At 37.1% G+C, this 13,189-nt stretch overlaps 1 protein-coding gene across 1 annotated transcript; it reads right to left on the reverse strand.

The window, feature by feature from the left end:
* Window positions 1-5,755: 5,755 nt before the first annotated feature.
* Window positions 5,756-13,189, reverse strand: LOC140771322 (phosphate transporter PHO1-2-like). The gene is made up of 15 exons (XM_073112808.1): window positions 12,870-13,189; window positions 12,709-12,762; window positions 12,397-12,640; window positions 11,932-12,295; window positions 11,743-11,791; window positions 11,154-11,228; window positions 9,951-10,080; window positions 8,539-8,659; window positions 7,580-7,829; window positions 7,328-7,432; window positions 7,171-7,215; window positions 6,905-7,057; window positions 6,544-6,825; window positions 6,324-6,460; window positions 5,756-6,247 (listed from the first exon to the last, which is right to left on the reverse strand). Exons 1-15 carry the CDS (start codon window positions 13,131-13,133, stop codon window positions 6,157-6,159), a joined length of 2,364 nt encoding a protein of 787 aa, XP_072968909.1. The 5' UTR covers window positions 13,134-13,189; the 3' UTR covers window positions 5,756-6,156.

The raw sequence follows: 13,189 nt of genomic DNA on the forward strand, positions 1-13,189 counted from the left end.
CGATGGAAAGAGAAATTATGAAGGACTTAAATATTACAGAAAAGGGAGAGACGAGTCAAATCTAAGAGAAGTCAACTCCCAAGAAGATTTCTTGAGTTCTAGTTCTAAGGAATTCTTTTTTCTTAGAAAACATGGGAATCATTAAATGTTTAAGTTATCTGACACATAATACGAGTAATAATAATAATAATAATAATAACAATAACAAATAAATAATCGATATGGTTAGCGTTAGTTTGGGCACACCATATAATTGTTTTAAGAGTTATTAAATATGTGTGATTAATACAATAACAACGTGGATGGACATTCCACGAATTCGTCCGAACCAATCTGCACGGCATCAGCATGGAATCCATCAGTCCATGCTCGGGGTGAAGGTATTTTTCCGCCTTTCTCTTTCCAATGGACTTCTGGAAGCTTGGTACGCACTCACGACAAGTATATTCTTCAAACCGGACTGTTTTCGTGACCTTTTTTTTGGGGGGATTTTTATATAATTATCATTGAAATCTTTCAAATTTTAAAATTGCCATTTTAGTTCATATTTAACATAATATCCTAATAGATTATTATTATTAAAATTAATAAATATATGTGAATGACAAAATACCTCATATTTTAAGTTTAGAATGTAAAGTATTTATCTTTTTTTTTAATCTCATAATATTAAGTATATTGGATAGCTTTTAACCTATTTTAATAATTTCTGTAAGGGAGAAATAGTTTTTTATTTTTTATATCTAAGTTGTGTTTCAATCGCAATTAGTTAGAATTTACCGACGAAATGATGATATTTTCAGTGAGTATTAATTATAAAATTTCAGTGGCAATTACGTAAAAAAGCCGTTTTCCTTTTTTGAATGGAGTTTCCCGGCAATTCTCTCGCCTTAAAAAAGTATCTTTTATAGCCAGAGTCTCTCTTTGCTCTGGTCTCTAAATTGCTACTTCCATGGCGAACCGAAAACCCTTAACCCTAGAGAGACGCCGTCGAGCGCTCGAGGATGGAGGCGCTGGAGTGGTGGAGGCAGGGGCCTGGCTTCGAAGCCCTACAACGTCCTCGAGGAATCCATGCTCAAGGAGAAAGGAAGCGGCAAAGGAGAACCCAATAAACCTCTCCTTGATCCGGTAAACTTCTCATCTTGCCTTTTATCATGATCTTAAGTTTTGCCTTTTTATCTCTTTCTCGACTTCTTATTTATCTAAGACTAATCGCTATACTTGTGTGTCTTGCACATTTAGATTGATGTTTCTTAGTTGATACTTAATAGTGTGTTGTAATTTGTGGCCAAGGGAGTTTTTGGACATGAAATTGACTATCTGATCCTATAAAACACGTCAAGCATTAGTATCATGTATGCGTTAGTAGGAGGTAAAAGGCAGTCCCTTCTCATCTTGGCTAGAGCAAATAAACATCAGTTACATTAAAATTTTTGTATTCTCAAATGGAGAGAGAGGAAGAGGGAAACTTATAGTTAGAAGAGAAGGGATTGTTTTTTATATTCGTCTCATTCCACCTCGAGGAAGCTCAGCGACCCTAGGAGCACAAGAAGTTGTAAGTATGTTGTGCAAAGCATGGTGCCACTGGGGGATGAAGCTAGAATTAAGAGAACTGCATGATTGAAATGTAGAAAGGTTGATAGAAAGTTCTCAATACTTGCAAAACCTTACCCCGGATGTTAATTTTATCTTTGTTCTTCTTTTCCCGGATCTACTAAATGTTTATCAATGAGGGAGGAGAAAACAAGACTGGCCCACCAAGATGAAGCTAACCTTGGCCTGCTTAAGGCTATGGGAATGGGCTAGGTGAATGTGATAGATTACATGCTTGATGATTCAATACTGCTATGCGGACCTCTATGGTACATACAATTTATAATTTGAATTTTTGACATAGAAATGAGCCATCAAATACTAGTTGCATTTGAATTTTGTTCAATCCCATATGGCTGATGGTTATATTTGCTGTGGTTGGCAGGGAACCATGTATGCGAAGTGCAATTGGTTTCTGATACTAATAGGACCAAATTCTTAACCCTTGATCCATGGTTTGAAGTTTCATCGAGACATTTTTTCTCTTGGTCCCATCCAATTTGAAACTGTCCCCAAAATTAGCATCCAACTGACACAACCCTTGTAATGATTTTAATAGGATCTGACTTGAATCTAACTTGTACCTAACCCAATATCAATCTCATTGCTTACATTCAATTAGATCTTGTGAAAAGCATTGGAAAAATTAGATAAAGAAGGCTATTATCAAAAGAAGTCCGAAACCAACACTATGAATCTAGAACAGAAACCGTCCATAGCTGACCAAAACTTTTCGGTTTTTAGTGGAGCCTAAACTGAAATTAAAACTTTGAACCATGCTAGATAGGATATCTTCACAATTTCAAAGAAATGAATGTTAGGGAGATGAGATAACCAAGTTCTTTCTTATGCATTTGCTGTCCCCACATGATAAAAGAGTCACAGTGCAATCATTCATGCGCACATTCGAAGTTTCAGACAGCACAGGAAAATAACATCTAATTGAAGTTCGTGGTCAGATAACACGGTCATTATTTAGAGCTAAGAGCAAGAAAGAGAGACCGTTCTTCAGACATTTACATCTTAGCAAGCATAGTAGTAGTAATACTAGAGTCCTGTGGGTAGGATTTTTCAGTGGGCAACAACTAAGATCTTCATGCCAGCACTGCAATGTCCAGGGATGCTGCAAATGAAGTGGTTGGCCCCCTTCTTCAGTGTAAATTTGTCGTTGCCTGTCGTTGCTGCCTTTGAGGGGCCTGTTGTCTTACAGCTTCTGTAGTCTGCAGCACTTACTGGCACTACATTGTGCACACCAGCTTGGTAGTTGAAAGCTGTCAGATATCAAGTAATGATAGTGAGAAGAGCAACAACATTAATGATTAAGTTTCCCAAAGAAAAGTCGATCTTTTGCAATAAGTAATCTTTATCTTAATATTATTTAGATGCCTAGTATGTGCCTAAGAAACTGTTATCATGTTTACATTCAGTTGATTAGTCTTTTATTTAGAGGGACGTAAGTTTGCTCTTGGTCTGTTCTGTATGAGTCTAAATTATACTTAAGAAAGTACATTTTTGCATTAATTGGCCTATAATTTTCATAACAAAACCATCTATTGTATGAGGTTTTTTTTTGGTTGGAACTTTTAATACCAATTTCTTGAGAGTTGATATCGTGGCATCCTGCTGACATCCAGTCAAAAGAATCTCTCAGTTCTTCTAGAGTTTTCATCTTTGAGTTCTACTCTATGTGATTTCTGAAAAAGATTCCATTTTTGTGCTGATGAGGACACATGTTTGGATAATTAAGGCGTAGAAAATATGGTCACACACAGAACTATATTTGAGTGAGTGAGAGAGAGAGAGAGAGAGAGAGAGAGAGAGAGAGAGAGAGAGAGAGAGAGAGAGAGAGAGAGAGAGAGAGAGAGAGTAAACCAAGTGTATCGCCGGCAGCAAAGCTCTTCCCCTTGCTCCAGCTGTCATATGATGCTGAGAATCCCCAGCCTTGTGAATCTCCAACAATATGGGTTACGGCAAGAGTGTGGGATGGTGAACAAATGATTAGCAATAAGGCTAGTGCCATAAACTTAGCACAAGTGCCCCGTCCCATGACTTGTAATCTAAGTCTGGTAGTATTCTATCACAAGAGAGTTCTAGTGTATCTGTGGAGCTTCTTGTATCAGCTCGCACTATAAATAGAAGATTTGATTGGTAGGATTCATAATATTAAATAGTTTCTTTTACTTTATTTATTCTAGCTTATCCTATTGTGAAGATAAAGGGTCCCCTTCGAAAGTAGAAAAAATTCTAGGTAGTGACTTATATAGAGTAAGCATTGAGAAGGAAACATAAGAGGAGAAATCTGTCACATGTGCATTACTGAAAGTACTGACTAAGGATGCAAGATTTGGATGAGGAATCAGGGATGGAAGGTTAGTCTTTCATGGCTTCGTGCACTAAGGTTCCAATAATCAAAATTCAGTTCAAGGTTTGCCACCTTTAACACATAGAGGACATGAGCATGACATAAAAATAGTATTGGGTGCACCAGGATAGAAAATCTCGGGAGAGCACAAGTGAATTAATTATGTCATTAGGTAATGCTTCCATTTCTTTATCTATTCTTTTGCATATTTTGTTAGGTATCGAGGTTAAGTGTTGATGACATTCACATGAGGAGTACATTCACTAGCAATATAGAAGGCTTTAGTATTATATGCTGACACAAATATGATTGGTGGCATGATCATTTGAAGTCGGAGAGGCTGAACATGTTTATTTGCCATTGTGACATCTAAAATATAATTTAGTCTCTATGTCCAAATAAAGACTTCAGTCCAACATGAAGCTTCTTGTTTTGAGATATCGAGTGTTAGAACAAGATCTTAAACAATAATTGGTAGTTATGGTGGGAATCTACCAAGCCACTAACTGAATCTGACCTAAATCACAATATCATGTTAGGTAGATGGACTTGCTTCTTAAGTAAACTTAGTTGGCAATGATGTAGTTCCATGGTGTGAATCTATGGGAGAGCAACCACGTAATATGTCCATTAGCTAATGGTAGAAATATTTGTTTATTCTAACTTGATTCACTTCTGAGATTATTTGCCATTATAAGGTTTTGTTGGTTTATATCTTGGACATTGCACTTTAGCATGCTTAAAGATAGGAGCACCTTTTCATTGATTTAATGCAATGTGGAGGTGTAATATATTTTAATTTTGTGGGCTATCACATATTCCAGAGTTCAGGAATTTGCTTATCACTCCATTGTTTGTATGGGAAGTTGGAAATCTGGGGAAAAGAACAAGAAAGATTACAAGTTCAATACTACCTTTTTCAAGAAGAAATGTTTTTCCAAGAAAACTTATTGTAGATAGTCCATAAGTTTCAGATTTTCAAGAATAATCCTCCCTTCAAGCAGATTCTTGGACATAAGGGAAATGGAAAAGCTGGACAGTCGAATGATACTATAACAATGCCTTTGAGTGCTATAACAAATTAAGAATCGTAAGCAGATGAGCCTTTTAGAATTTAAACAAGAATGCAGCCACATCTGGTTTCCTAGCTAATCGAAGTGGATGAAGTGGAATCTTGTCCAGTTTTAGAAATTGTTGCTCTGCAAGCTGCAGAACATAGATTTATCAACTTCTGAATGTGAGAGATTTTGTACTTTGCTCAGGTTGTATCCCAATGTGTAACTAACTATCAGCATGTCCGAAACGGTTTAAGCCACTTGTTAGGGTCATTATGGATAGATCAAACTTGTATGAAATATAAAATTAATGTGCAGAATATATCTATAATGCACCATTGAGAATCAAATTTAGTTGGTTCGTGAAAATTAGCAAATTTATAAGTAGTTCTCTATCAGACTTCTTTCTTAGTAGAAGATATGGATGGTTAAGAACAAAATGGGTTGATTTCAGGTCTCTTAATTGCTGTTTGTTTATAAGTGGGTCAGTATAGATTTGAATTTCCAATGCAACCTGGCTTTCTTGATGGACACTTTGCCACCTCTAGCTATGACATAGAGTTTATTGAAGTTGCACTTTCTTTGCAATTTGACCCAAATCCTAATCTGCTTCTCTTTTAGCTGGAGCATTTTCTGGAAATTTTTTTTCATTTATTTGACCTTTCTTCTTGATCTTACACACTTACACATGGCTTATAAAGCACACTATCTTTAACAAGTTAATGGTTCACATCAGCGTGACAAGTACAATCAATACATTTTGGACAATCATTATTGAAATCTTCAATCCATCAGTCTGAATTGCATATTACAGATGATTACAGTCAATTTACTGACATTATCTATTAAGCATCAGAGATAGGTAACGACTGTTTAGATTTCTTTCCAGGATATATTCTCTAACATTTTCCTGGTCAAGTTAATTAAGTTTATTCTGCTGGACCCTATTCTTTTCAAAATAGGAAGAAACCCTGTTCTTCACTGGATAAAGGAAACTTCAATTCCTTCGAAACTGGATCCACAAATCAAGCATAAGTCTCACTCTAGCATAACAGTCAAATAGGAACAGGCAATCAACTCTTGGCCTTTGTTACCCTGTGCTTTCATTGAAGCCCTTAATTTATATACAATTAAGGCACTTTCCTCTCATCCATCTGATTCCATTTCGCGAAATGGTAGTGGCACATTCTTCACCGCCCTGAACTTCCCAGCGTTATTCAGGTGCTCATTCTCCAGCCTTCAGATCAAGTTAATAACTGCATTAGTCTTCTTGAGCAGTGTAATTCATTCAAGTAACCATGAAAGGTACCTACCTGTAGAAGTTCCAGTGTCCACGTCGAGTTATCTCTAATGAAGCTAGCAAGAAGTCGACCATGCGGTGTTCAACATGCCCTAGGTTGAGGTGCATCACACTTTCGATCCATGCAAGTCTAAGAACAAAATTTAGAGCCTGCAGAAATACAAAAGCATGTTTGTGTTGCTTAGTTTCCACTTTCTATCGTTATGTTAGAACTGCAAGATGGTTAAACTTACAATAGAGACATAGTAGATGCACTTGTTCTTTAAGATGAGCTCATCCCTGAGCCATGCATTCTTAGACCTTAGGTCGAAGAACCCCCAATCTTTAACAAAGTCCCAGTACAGCTGATAAAAGGTTGCTGCCGTCGAAGATATAATGACAGCAGCCAGCCACAGAGGTGAAGGTTCCATTGCATACTTCATTCTCACAGCAGCTGCCACCATTGCAGATACGTATTTTCCACCATTGGCGAGATGATTGATGTCGTACCCTTCCTCCATGTATCTCCTGATACACTAAGAAGCAGGTAACATTTCCTCAGATACCTAGAGAGTAATATACTGGATCTATGTAGAAACTAGTGAAGTAGCTTACCTGCATTGCCCTCCAGTAGTATGGGAGAAATGAGATGACATAGGCCAAGAGCTTGTATTGGTTACTGCGGGTACAAGTCTCGTACGAGTGAGTTTTGAATCCTCCAGCCATGAAGTAGCAGGCTGTGAACTCCATGTGCCTTAGAAGTGGGATCTAATTTACCAGGGAGAATATCTTCAGCAAGTATGTAGGGAGACAAGCCAAAAATTACTGTTGACATAAATTCTAGTCTCCTGTCTTTTTAAGTGTTCAATGTTTAGACTAACCTGGCTGGTTAATTGGTCAGCCATGAAGAAATCCACCATCAAGACCTACAAATGCATCAGTTTCTGCTTGATTAGCGTCAGTGTGTCATATATGTTTCTTTGAGATAATATATATATATATATCATAGGAAAAGAACTAGCAAGATGTGATGCTTACCTTGTAAAATGGGGAAAGTACGATATTGCGAAGGACTCGTAGTAAACAGTAGCGTGTCGATCGGTAGAATACATTAAAGGGACAAAGCAGTAAAGTCATGAAAAGCTGAACAAAATGGAACACAAATACAAGAAATAGTTAGAGCGTGCCTTTGTTGTGGCATTGCCTTAGGGCAATGACATAATAATAATTAGCAATTTTTGAATGAGAAATTGATTCTTTGATTTCTTTGTTCTTTGTTTTCTTAGATACCAGTAAAAGGGCTCCAGGTAAAGCATCGGCATGCTGTGAGGAGATATTAGTGGACCTAAGAACGAGATGGATCACCATGGCTCCGACAACAGTGGTCATGAACGAGGCACATATAAGAAAGGCATCCCTGTGCTTTAGAGCCGTGGTTGAGGAGAAATCAAATATGAAGTTGTGGTTTATTCTGGTGCTTTTCCACATGAAAAGATTGCACCCGTACAAAAATATATGGAGGCTCAGTAGCGCAACCATGCTGCACAAGTAGAAAGAAAGCACAATTGAGTGTTCGAATTCATCTCCCCATAATCACAATTTTAAGGTCTGTATCCATGCATATAACTACAGTCGCATTCATCTCCATGTTCTATTAATTAGAGATGCCAAAAAACAATGTGGGTCATTTGCATCACTCTACAGTGGGTCAGTGAGTCCTTGATTGTTTGAATTCACTACTGTTGTGAGAAAGTGGAAATAAAGTGATAGCAGATACAGATAATATATTATGTCAGAATAGTGCTGGAATTGCTCAGAATCTTCTCAGTGGCTAGTTGGGCTTAGGACACTGGAGAAAAAGGTGGGATCTATATTCTTTATGTGTTTATGTGACCATTCTCCCTGTTAGTGGGTGGCTCTGGTTTGGGTAGTGGAAGAATGATAATGGAAAATAAGGACAGGATTGTACTAATTAAACTATTATCCATGGTGGGTTCCATAAGATGCTGACAGGCATTGTCTTGTGGTCCCAAAAGTTTGCAGACTTTGCTAGGGTTCATATGAATCAAAAGTTATATATAGTGAATTGCTGGATGTTTTCAAATACAGTTGCCAACCACCATACCAAAACCAAAAAAATTGAGCAAATTTCAGAAAGCAATGGAAGGAATGAAGAGCATGTTAATAGAAATTGGAAGATGGTGGTAAAAAGGCATGGAAACAGAAGTCATTGGATTCTTTTTGAGTACCTGAAAACAGGATAAATTGTTTCCACGTAACCAGTTTCAGTTGAGGAAGAGAAGATGCCAGAGAAATGAGCCAAGATGGCGTATACGGTGAACAAAGTTACAAAGCTTCCTGTGAACAAACCTGCAACATACAAAAAAGAACACCACCTTTATTGGGTCATCAGCATAAAGGAAAAAGAAATGCAAACAAATCTTGTTATTGTAGGCCACCTCCTTTGTAAGGGACAGTTGGTCAAGTTGTATCGATTTATGATATAAATTATGAATTTACTACTTCTCTGCAGACATAAAGTTTATATTTTTACTGAATGTAGTGTTGTATGCACCTGATTTGAGCCAGTTCATAAAAAAAAGGCTAGCCTTTTTATCTAGTTTATTATTAGATCACCTCATTTGTGGTTTCTCATATTCCTCTTAGTTCAGGAAAAAGTAGATAATTCTCAAAAAAGAATTAAGTCTAGATATCCTAGAAAGTATTGCTTGAATCAGTTCAAATACATAGTGAACCAGGAACTTGGCTGAGTTCATATGTCTCATTATCTTATTCAAGCATTCGAATTAACTTATGCATGTATCACTGTGACTAATAACAAAATGACCACTAGATGAGGAAGGAGAATTAAATATTTAATTGATGAGGAGCCACCTTGGAGAATAAAATATTTATCTGAATATTATACTTTATCCATATTTCCAGAGGAGCGAATTGAGCTAGGGTTACAGTTGACTTTTTTGTGTCATTGAATCCTTCTCAGAGATGTCTCATTATTATCATTATTATTTTTTACCCTTTTGCATTTTGATCTCTCCTATGCTTATTGCATCAGAGCTACCTAGTTAGCTGACTTCAGCTCCTTTTATAAAATAATAATCAGAAAAAGAAAGTGCTCCCCTTTCCAGATTCTGGTAGGGCAAGCAGAAAGTGGGGATGCCACTCAATATTGGACTAATCCTGTTTAATCTTAGTTGAATTCATTCCTACCATCCATTCATTTTGAGATGATGCTATAAATATATATAATTTATTCTTTTGTTTGATTTCAACTAGCTTGTGTAATCTAAACACTTAACCCCCAAGTGATCCAGACTGAGTTACAATTAGTCAACCGATAATAAGAATATGAAAAGACTTTAATTCCCTTCTCCATAAAAATACGGTACGAGAAGAGTAGTTTAGTCATTTAACAACTTACTTATACGATAAAAGAAAAATATTAGGTTAAAACAAAGCTAAATCAAATGAGGTTAAGCAAAGTTTAGCCAAAAGGTCATAAAAGATGCAAATTGGATTGTACTGCTTGAATCTTTTTCTCATCATTTTTTAAATTGTGTAGACAACACGTGAATTAAGTAACTATTTTAATAGTATTAAGTCTGAATAGAATGTACCAAGTTAATAGTTATTATCTTACCCATAAAGAAGGTGATCATGTGTGAGTCCTTGGGCTGTTGAGGCCTGAGAAACTTCATTGCCTTCTTCCTGTCATTACCAGCGAAGTGCTTTGTGAAAATGGATTCCACCTCGTCTGCCAGCTTTACCACCTGCTCGAAATTAATTTTCCTCCTGCTGTTTAGCTTTTACTAGTGTGGGATTACATAAGCCTCCACCTTCTCTACTACTATATATTTATCTATCATGACAATAAAGTGAATTCAATGGAGAAAATTAGACCCCCCACCAAAGCAAACTCTATGTTTGTTATTAATTATAATTTATTACCACCTTTAGCTTCCATGGATTCTCCACTAAGTAGACAGTGCTACCTCTGATAAATAATAAGAGAAGTTTATTAATTTTTTATTATAGTTGCCTTAAGTTAAATTTGCCCTAATAATAGTTGACGAAGTAGAAAATATTTTGTTACTTTTTAAATAAAAACTAGCAAAACCTAAATACCTCTCATTTGGCTTTAAAACTAGTTCTCTAATTTTTTTTATCTTAACCTTATAAACTTATTCAAGAGGATTAAAGTCTTTTTGCATCTATAATTACTTTAGCTCATCTATATAGGAATTGGCTATTAAGAAAAATACTCTTTTTAAGGCATTTTAAGTAAAACGCTAAGGTCAAATAGTAAATATCCATATGTAGGGTGTGACTAATAATAAATAAATAAAATACAAGATGAAACGGGCGAATGATAAATATTCATATTATCGGGATAAATATTCATATTATCGGGTGCGGATAATAACAAAAGCAAAAAAGTGATACTTCTGATAAGTTTCTCTAAATACAAATGTTAGAACAATAATTTATACTTGTTACACGACATAGCACCAAAGCCAGTTTTATTGAACGTAGTTCAAACTATTAAAAGTATGCTTATATATTGTTAGCTTCTTGGTTAATAATTTAAGTTTTTGAGTCAATTAGTTATCTAACACGGTACTAAAATCTAATTTCTTAAAAGTCTGGAGTTACTTAACGCAGCTTAAACTTTTGGGTCAAATGATTATCTAACATAAATATCATCAACGTTTTATTTTACTTTAATTTAAACTATTGGATTAATTAGTTATCTATCAAAGAATAGAGATGATCACCTTTGTATATATATATATAGGTGAACATATGGTAGCATAAGAGGATTAAAAGGAATCCATACGTATACCTTGTCTGAGCTTATAAAATGTGATCTTTTCACCTTCTCTGAGAACGCAGTCGAACTTTGTTGTTGGTTGGATACCTACACATATAACATCAAAGATACGTCCAATTTCAGTTAATTCTATTGCACTACTACGTCATTTGTTATAATGCCTTTAATGCAAAAGAAGAATGTTACGGCACTAAGAAGCAATCAAAAGACTAAAAAGTAGACAACAAACAGATCTCCTACTCTCTATCTAGTCTTCTTGTCGTTTCCTATTCTCTCTAGAGAACAAAACTTGAACAACATACATATCATCCCCTAGATTTCACGTGAAAGACATACGAGTATATCCTACTGTGAATCAATTCACAGCTTCCAACTCAGCTGTCTAAAAATGGACACCAAACGGATCTCCACTAAGGGTTATGACGACAGGTGTTAGTAGTGGGTTGTTCCATAAAGGTATTCACCTTAGACATCTCCACTAACAATATATGAGAAAATAGTAGGAAAAAAAGAAAGAAATTTAAATCTTGTTCTGAAAATTATGGCCACTGATTAATTTTTGGTTTGTATTAATTAATCTAAGTTAATTATACGTGAATACCTTCTCAAATTTCTTCATTATCTTGGTAAAAGCCACCATGTTCAAAGAGCTGCAATCAAATGAGGAGCAGCGTAAGTAACGATTTGACGTCAAAATAGTAATAAAAACCACGTGCTGTGCATGAACTTAACCTACGTGATTCAATAGTAAAAAGTCTATTTATTAGTTTTCGGATCTTTGGCTACCAACCTATATTTCTTGAGCAGTCCTAGCCCTCGGTAGAGCTCAATGAAGGCTCCGCGGACCATCTTCTCCGCGCACTGGATCTTCTTTCGGTTAATATACTCGCCGCCGCCGCCCCCTGATCCTTCCTTCCGCGAGCCGTTGACGAGATCTTCCCAAATCATGGACGTGACGGCGGAGATAGTCCTTCCCGGAGTTGTCGCCGGGATGTCGATCCTCAGTGATGCCACCTTCGGCTTCGCTCCCTTCTTTGTCTTTCCCCGAGCCGATCCGATGAAATTCACTCCGTTGCGCTCTAATGCGGCTATCACCTCCTCCGCCACCGGCATGCTCTCCGATTGCGATTGCACATCCATCTCGCCAGCGCTTTCTATAATAATAATAATAATAATAATAATAATAATAGCGTAAGCTATTAAAGAACTCAAAACCTCGAACCAAAAAATTTAAAACGCTAGGTAGATGTCGCACCGGAGATCACCGAGGAGGGGGAGCTGAGGCCGGAGAGAAGGCGACCGGTGGATCCCGGGGATGGCGGCGGCCGACGTTGGTGCTGACGTCGGCGGTAATCATGGAATATTTGCTTAATCTCAATAAGAATCTGAAGCTGCTTGATTAGAGCTTCGCCGCGCTCGCAGAACTCGGCCTCCTTGGTCGTATAGAAGCTATTCACTTTCTCTAGCTCATCATCCAGTTTTTCCAAGAACTCCTTCACCTATATATATATAATCATATATTACACCATAGACGTACAAATTAACAAATACCAAATTAGTTTCCTACCTCATCGTCCCTCGATTGAACTAGTTCCATCTCGTACAAGCTCTCTTCGTCAGTCTGCAAAAGATAAGAAACCGATCAATATATATATGTACATAGAGTCAGCGACTACACCATTGCCACCTCGAAAACGATGACGAAATTAATCGATCAAGAATAAGTACCTGGGTGTGGTGGTGGTGATGGCGAGACGAGAAGCGGTTGGTGAGAGCGCGAATGGGGTCGAGAAGGGAGAACCCATAGCCATGGTGGTGAAGGTGGTGGTGGTGGTGGTCGAAGTCAGAGGAGGAGGAGGAGGAGGACAGGGACGAACGGAGAAGAGAGAGCTTAATCTTCTTGACGTGCTTCTTGAGGAGTTTGTAGCTGACGAAGGCTTCCTTCCATTCTGGGATCAGTTGAGCTTCTAGCTCACGCGAAAACTTCACCATGGTTGGATTTGCATGAGGAAGAGAGGAAAGGCAAGAGTAAGGAGGCGAGGGAGAGG

The sequence above is a fragment of the Typha angustifolia genome, chromosome 11 (assembly GCF_048772165.1).
Source record: "Typha angustifolia cultivar Huaian chromosome 11, ASM4877216v1, whole genome shotgun sequence".
In the NCBI taxonomy this organism is placed as follows: domain Eukaryota; kingdom Viridiplantae; phylum Streptophyta; class Magnoliopsida; order Poales; family Typhaceae; genus Typha; species Typha angustifolia.